At 40.4% G+C, this 8223-nt stretch overlaps 1 protein-coding gene across 6 annotated transcripts in view; it reads right to left on the bottom strand.

Moving 5' to 3' along the window:
- The window catches only part of PDE4D (phosphodiesterase 4D), a 574941-nt gene that overhangs the window by 75186 nt on the left and 491532 nt on the right, over nucleotides 1-8223 (bottom strand). The window contains exon 6 of one of the 6 annotated variants that reach the window (XM_042454657.1): nucleotides 1161-1375. The exons of the other annotated variants lie outside the window; for them this stretch is intronic. Coding sequence (XP_042310591.1) covers nucleotides 1350-1375 — 26 coding nt within the window. The 3' untranslated portion in view covers nucleotides 1161-1349. Of the gene's footprint in view, nucleotides 1-1160; nucleotides 1376-8223 lie in introns of those variants that run through there. 6 annotated transcript variants of the gene reach the window in all.

The raw sequence follows: 8223 nt of genomic DNA, 5'->3' as shown, positions 1-8223 counted from the left end.
ATTATTATTATTATTATTATTATTTCTGACCCTATGGATTGAAGTGGGGGAACAACAACAATTAACAAACATCAGTTAAAATACATATCAGTTTAAAAGAACAAATAAGATGTACAAATATTAAAACAATCCACATCTAAAATTCGTCATTTAAAATTCACTGGAATACACTACTACCAGTATTAGCACTATTATTCCACTTTGTTGTTTTTTTATTGCTCCACTATTACTAGTGCTAGCACTACTGTACCACTTTTACTGCTATGGCTACCTCGCGTGAGATATTGGATTTGTAGTTTAGTAAAGACTAAGAGCTCTCTGGTCGAGAATTCTAATTGGCTCTCCCTAAACTGCAAGTCCCAGGATTCCACAGGGGCAGCTGTAGCAGCAAAAGTGTAATGACAGCACTATAATAGTGTAGTGTGGTACATTATAGGACATCTGTGGAAGCACTGTCTGGTCCCACATTGGTTTCCCTCCATTTCCTGCTGCTCCATTTCCCTCCCTCTTATCCATAAATTCTAAAGAGTTCACTGATCAAATCACAGTTGGATTGTGTTGTACGCTCTGCTTCTTATCTGATACCCTTATCATTACTAATCTTGTATAGCACAAAGTATTTAACCACCTTTGAATACAATCCAGACAGAGATAAATGCTTTTAAGTCTTTATTGAACCTCAGTGGTAGAGAGGGCTGGACACGTCAGTAACTATCCCTGAAATCAGCATGACAGACATATGCATAACTCTGGTTGGATCGCACCTATAATCTCTTTTGGCCTCAGCTCAACTCCTGAAGGAAAAGCTGTATTATTCTCACATGTCAGAGCAGCAACTGAGGTCACCCAGTTGAATCTGTCATGGAGGTATGATGGTTTGAACCTCACTTTCATCTCTCTCTTTTTTCACTCTGTCCACCAGACCACACTGGCTCTCTTTAAAAGCTAATTCTGTATTTGTTTTAGCTAACTTATCATACATCCTGAGAATTACACTGAATATTTGCACAGTCAATTTCAATGCAATGTATATAAGTTGGTCTGGCCAAAGATTCAACGAGAAAGGCATTTCCAAATATTGCAGCATGTTTACTTTCGACCAAATCCCCAATGGAAGGTCTGTGAATGACGTGTTTATCGCAGAGTTTGCTTTTGGAGACACAGGAGGAGCAGGAGCAGAATCTCTTCCAAATTTTTTACCTCAGAGACTCAATATCAACTGGGTTTTATTTGCTCCTTGGGCACCCTCCCCTTCCAAAAAGGTCTGTCTTCTGGGAATGGGAGGAGGGAGAACGATAGAAGACCTGACTGAGACTTAGCCAGGCTTTCCAAGGGCCAAACTTTGGATCTCATTTTCCAAAGCCAGGAATTAGCCCTGAAAAAATAGAGAGAGAGAGCAGGGTAATAAAAATGTTTATCTGATCATCCAGCTTAGCCCTTCTTCCTTTCCCAACCTGGCATCCTTGACTCTGGCTGGGGGTGATGGCAGTTGTAGTCTGGAATCTGCCAGGTTGAGGAAGACTGATATATAGTGTATTTCCCCTTCAGCACTGGTTATGCCCCATCAGTCCCAAGATATTTGGTCTTAGCAGCAGGGTTGTTATCTATCAGGAAGCCTTCCTTGCCAGGGCTGCATCCGCATGCAGAAGTAATCTGGTTTGACACCGCTTTAACTGCCATGGCTCAATGCTATGGAATTCTGGGAAGAGTAGTTTTCCCCCCTAAACTGGAAGTCAACTTGTCTTTTACTTCCTAGTTTTAAAAGCCATCTCATCTCATTAAAAAATAAACGGAGAGAGACGTAACTGCTCCCATACCCCCTACAGGGCCCTTGGAGACAATTTTACTGATTACATGTGGTCTACACCTATATTCTCTCCACCCCTAACATAAATAATACTAGTAGACATGGATTCAAATCAATTATTTCATACACATTGGTTGAAATGTTTGACAGTGGTGTTGTATATTTTGATTTTCCTTTACACTAACCACCAAACAAGACTGAATGGGAGGAGGAGTACGGTCATGGAATGGAAAGGTAGATGTTAGTACTGAAAAACACCCTTTCTAAATTTGCCTCTGTGACAATTTAATGCAATCACCAAAACATTGTGTGTATGTGTGTGTGCATGTGTGCACTTTCAAGTTACCTGTCAAGTCTTACAGTGACTCCATGAATTTTATAAGGTTTTCTTAGCAAGGAATACTCAAATGTAATTTTGCCAGTTCCTTCCTCTGAAATATAGCCTACATTACCTAATATTAATGGGTGATCTCTCATCCTAGTACTAACCAGAGCTTACCCTGCTTAGCTTCCAAGATCAGATGAGATCTGTTGCCTTTCGAGTATTTAGGCCCACACCAAAACATTAGGCCACTTTTAAGGAATGTTCAGCACTGGCTAGCTGCCATGGCATATTAATGCATATTTATGTTGGGTTTATACATGTCTGAACTACACAATCCACATATAATTTCCTGGGGAATGCCTTAGTCCATATGAACAATAAATGCTTGTCCATGTTATAAGGGGCTGCCAAGTGTTGCAGAACGAACATGAACACACACACACACACACACATTTTGTATGGAACACCTCAAAGCTTAGGCTGAAATATATTAATGGAATGCTACAGTGTGAATTGCCAAGCTCTGACTGGTATCTTTTCATTGCAGCCCCAACAAAATTCTTCTATTGAAAAAGTACCCTTAAAGTATTTTATCTGGCAAAATCTATCAATCAATCAGTCATTAAGCACTATAGTAATCAGAACTGAGACTTTCTTAGTTTGCTGATCAGAAGAGAACTTGTGGTATTTGCAGCAAAGTAAATGTTACAATACAGTTCCTTCCAACTTCCCTCTCAATAATGTTAAAGTGGAGTGGAATTTTAAATGTGTTTATTTAGAAGCAAAATCACCTAACTGAATAGAATGGAGGATGTTTAACAGCATATGTGGATCACTGGATGAATGAACATGGTCAGTAATCAAGTACAAACAAAAGACAAAATTTTTAACATTAGTTCAAACAAAAAACAGTTTAGTGGAGTCAGTTCACACACTCAACTGTAAGTCAATACTTTAGCCCCATTCACACTGGCGGTTTTTCCCTGGAAGGAACTGGGCAGATTCGGGGGGGGGGGGGGCCCTCCCTAATCTCTCCGTAAGCAAGTGCCCACTACAAAATGAGGGGCATTTTAACCTGAATGCCTTCTTACAGAAATCGGGTTTAACATGAAGGCATCTGCTGTCAATCAAGCGACCGTCATAGGTGATGTTTGCAGCACTCATTGGGGCATCAGAAGTGTGCTTCCCCCCTCCTTTTTTTTTTTAAAGAGCCAGGCACAAAATGCACCAAAATGTGCACATTTTGTCAAATTTAAAAACCTCTTTTGTGTGTGTGTGTTGTGGGCATTTGGGTCAGTGCAGGTTATGATCTGCCCTTGGCCCCATTTTCAACCCCAAAACGCAAGCTAATGCATCCTATATCCCCCACTCCTTGCCACCCCAGAATGCCTCTTAGACATGTAACAACAACAACAACAACAACAACAACAATAAATTCCTCACCTCGGAAATGCCAGAAAAGGATGTGATTGACATGCATTCTTTTTTGCTCTTAAAAGCAATTCAGGGCTACCCCTGAATTCCTTAGAGACAGTAGCAAAAGCATGTATCATTTTGCCAATTTGCAAAATTGACAAGAGCAACAAATGTAACATTCGAATTGTAGCATTCATTCGCAAGTCTTGCCCTTTGCAACATTTCTGCTTTGCTGGTTAGGGAGCAAATGAAAGGGAACAAGCTGCTAGCCATGTTCTATCCATCTATATATCTGCCTCAAGAAAAAAACATGCGCACATTTTGTCAAAAATAATTTTAAAAAATATAAAAAGGGGAGGAAGGTGCCTGATGTGAGCTCCGTTCATGCGCTACCTTTGACCTGAACTGACCCCTTTCCTCCTGCTACATTCTCTTCAGAGGAGCTTTGCCATTGCCTTCCACTGAGGCTGAGAGAGAGTGACCTGTTAGTTCCAACTGACCCATGGAATCAATTGGAAATAAAAGGGGAATGCAGCGCAGGCATTCTGACTGTAGCATCCGTGTATAACACTAATACTAATACTAATACTAATACTAATAATAATAATCCAGGAGCAAGAGGAAATGAAAGTAGCACAAGCGAGCACACAGACATGTCACCCAAAAAATCATGTGCATAGATTGTCAAAAATAAAAGAGGCTCCTTCTTCCCTACATCCCCCCTCTGGCTTGGCCCCGCAGCCCAATTTCCCTTGGCAATCCTCCTCCTTCTCTTTCCTTCCTCCCCTCCCTTCCCTCTGACTTGCCCTGGCTTCTTCCTCCTCCTCTTCCTGCTCTGTTAGGGAATGCCCTCCATGGCCTCCTTCTTCCCACGGCTCCTTCATCCTCCTCTTCCTCCTCCTCCATCACTTTCTCCACTCACCCCCCCGCCCTCCCTCTGACAGCCCTTTGCAGCCCCCATTCCCCTTTTAGCCTCCTGTTTGCCTCCTGTCAGATTCCCCTTTTTCCTTCGGCTCTTTCCTCCCCCTCCTTCTCCAATGAGGGGAGGGAATGCTCTGCCCTCTACCTGCCCTCTGACCTTAATCCCTCCTTGAATTTGCCCCAAACTTGATAGGGGGCAAGTTCAGATTTCGAGGAACCTGGGCTTTTTCAGAAAAGATGGATTTTAGCCCGAATCTCGATACCCCGCGCTAAAGGGCATTTCCTTGTGCATGCCTCAAACTGGATTGTGACAGAATCGGGGCCAATATGAACTTCACGTGCAACGATCGATTTCAAAACCAGGGCAAAAGATAGTGTGAATGGGTCCTTTGATGCACACAAATGTAACAGTTCCACCAAGTGGAAGTCAAGGCTCACACTACACAGTCACAGCACTATTATTCCACTGTAATCGCCATATCTGCATCTTATGGATTCTATATCCATAGAATATACTAATTATTCAAGTGCCTTTCCAAATAACAGACCCCAGAATTCCATAGGATGCAGATATGTCTATTAAAGTGGAATCACAGTGCTATGACTGCAATAAAAGTGTCCTAAGTTCAGTGGAACTTCACTTCAAATAGAAAATTATTCTTGGAGCAGGAACTGTGGCCTGCGCTATATTATACTACAGAATATGGTGGTAGTCCTGAGTTGCTAGAATAGACTGTACCACTTTAAATTGCAGGAGAGGGATTTCATTCTTTACTTTTCTTTAAAGTTTCCTGCAAAACATCACCAACAACTCCTCCCAACAAGTAGAAAATTAGCACATGAAGAAATGGGCACAGATAATACTGCTCACCTCTAGGAGCTAGATCTTTAACTTGCATGGCAATTGACATATGATTGCAGGGAGATTGACATATCAAAATTAAATCCACCCTCTGAAATGTCATAGCATACACCATCATCTTCTTCTCCTGTATGTGTAAGCCAGAGTGTTGGGTTTTTTAAAAAAAGACTTTAAAGTAGGGTAAAGTAGTGGCTGAAAAACTTAATTCTTGCTTGCATGTATGCATGTAAAAAACAATTAGCAAGTGTAATTGAGGAAAAATAATCAAAACAGAGTGCTTCTAGGCAAGAAACACAGACATACTCATGAATTGTCAAAAGTATTCAAATAGTTTTCACCATGACACTTTTAGTCATGATAAAACTCTCTACCAACTGAAATTTAGAACCATTAGTAAGAAAGAAAACTGTTCTTTGCTAGACTTCTGTCTAGCTTTTCTGTGTCCATTATAGTAAGTGTGGTTCAAGTAGTGGAAAAATCTGTAAGAAATGGAAGGCTCACTGTAAGAGCAGGGAAGTGAACGAACTACTAGTGGATGACCAAGGAGAATGAGATAAACTGTTCTAAGTGCTAGGATGTAAATCTTTGCATATTTTGTTCTATGCACGAACAAATAATTTCAAATGTTTTCTGCCTGCTGAATGAGATTACAAGGGCTTTTTGTGCAGTTTTTGATTATTTGTCAGACTTTGGATTTTTCCAAATTACTTTGTGCAAAAAGTTGGGTTTTGTGCAGAAAACTTGTTTTTGTGACAAAATGTGTGGAGAATATATACTTTTTAAAGCCAAATCCTTTTTTTTTTTTTTTTTTTTTTTTTTGCACAAGTGAATCCTTTGGGGGTGGGGAAATGGGGAGTCCTGCAATGAGGAAAATCTCACAGCAGCTGACCATATTCTTAATAGGATATCTCAGCTTCAGAGGGAGGCTATGGCAAACCTTTGAACAAATTCGCCAAGGAAACCCCATTGTATGTTTGCCTTAGGATTGTCATCAGTTGGAAATGACTTGAAGGCACACAAAAACAACAGTACTGCAGACCAGGAAAAAATGAGCTGAAGCTGAATATTTTTTATCAGAGTAGACAACTCCTCAGTTGCTTTCTGACCAGTAGGAAGCACTAAATGACATGACTTCCACTGTATCAAAAACAAAATCAAGACCACATTAATCCATACCTTGGAACTCATTTCTTTTGAAAGTGTGGCAATGTTGTCAAATTGTTAAACAGCAAAATGTCTATTAATATCATTAGATGTATTTTCCTGCCCTTTAGTAAAATACAAAATGTTTATTTATCATTACAAAACATTATTACGGAATGTAATTTGAAGGAAATTTTGGTCTATGTATTTCGTAAACAATTTAAAAAGCAATTAAAAATGATATGTTACAAATAACAGTACTCTGGTAACAAGCTATGCATAATGATTAATGAGGGGAATATAAAACGAACCTGTTAGTTTTTCCAGTAACTCATCCAGCCTCTACACAGAACTCATTTTAGACCTATGGAAGTAACTGCAAAGTGATTGCATAGAAGCGAGTACTTTGAACTGCCATTCCAATGGAGAGTTTAGTGCAAACTGCATGGTCATTACCTTGCTATGGCATGCTGAGTGGCAATTGCTTTCAAGTCACTGAAATGGGTCCTAATTAAACATGATTCTTATCATGAATCATGGTAATACTTGTGCCATCTCCTGGAAAATATGCTTTTGTGTTCTTGGAACAGAACAGGCAGGTTGAGAAGTGACTCAGTCTGTCTCCTAGTCATCTCTTCAGGTGTAGGTATTCTTCATGTGGGGCAGGAAAGTGTGAGACAGACAAGCCACTGGGGGACTGAGGAGCCTTCAAGAACCTAGCACTTAAACCTTGCTCTGCAGATGCTCTGGAAGGACAGCTAATTATGCCATTACATCCATTAAGTGCTATCTTAATCAAAAATTCATGAGGAGCTTGGAACAAATTTTGGCCACGTCAGTGATTCTGTTTATCTGTTTGCCTTTCCCCGAGTGCTTCTTTTCTCTTGGGTATTGCAGGCTTCTAAAGGATTGTTTCATTTTAGAAAATGTAGGCAGAAACTTGTAAATTTATAAAATGATCAAGTGCATCCCCTTTCTCAGTCATATCATGAGCATATATTGTTGTGGTGGTGGTGGGCCTTCATGTTGTTTCTGACTTATGATGACCCTAATGTGAACCTATCATGCAAGAATTGTTCAGAGGCTTGTTATTGCCTTCGAGGCTGAGAGCACATCACTGGCTCAAGGTCACCCAGTGGGTTTCATGGCTGAGCTGGGAATTGAACCATGGTCTCCAGAGTCATAGTCAACACTCAAACCACTACACCATGCTGGTTCTTATGAGCATAGGCTTGGGAACGTTCCTTTTTTGGTACTATAATTCTCAGAATTCTCCAGTCAACTGGACCCCCCCTCCCCAGAGGATTCTGGGAGCTATAGTCCAAACAAGGAACTCTAGCACAGAAACAGCCTTTTGAATATTTTTAACAGCCACACCCCTTTTAGCTACAGAATGCTAGAAATTACATTTTAGACAGAGTGAATTCCCTTTTGTAGATCCCTAGGTTCACATACAGCCATAGGGTATATAACAGAGGGAATGCTACAGGGATATGAAGACATCTCACTAAATTATTTCTTCTCAACAAGACAGGCTGTCTCAACACATTGTAACAGCATGTGAAGAATTCATGAATACACATGAGATTTCTTGCCACCAGTATAAGAATAAGATAACTGCATTTCTTAGGACTTCTGCAATTTGTGCAAAATGTCAATGTGAAAAAGTAGTGCCTTTCTCCTCCTTTGGCTGCATCCAACCTTCAGAAACAATCCAGGTTGACCCCACTTTAACTGCCATGGCTCAAT

Source organism: Sceloporus undulatus, chromosome 2 (assembly GCF_019175285.1).
Source record: "Sceloporus undulatus isolate JIND9_A2432 ecotype Alabama chromosome 2, SceUnd_v1.1, whole genome shotgun sequence".
NCBI classification, from domain to species: Eukaryota; Metazoa; Chordata; class Lepidosauria; order Squamata; family Phrynosomatidae; genus Sceloporus; species Sceloporus undulatus.
This window is presented reverse-complemented; position numbering and strand designations above follow the sequence as displayed.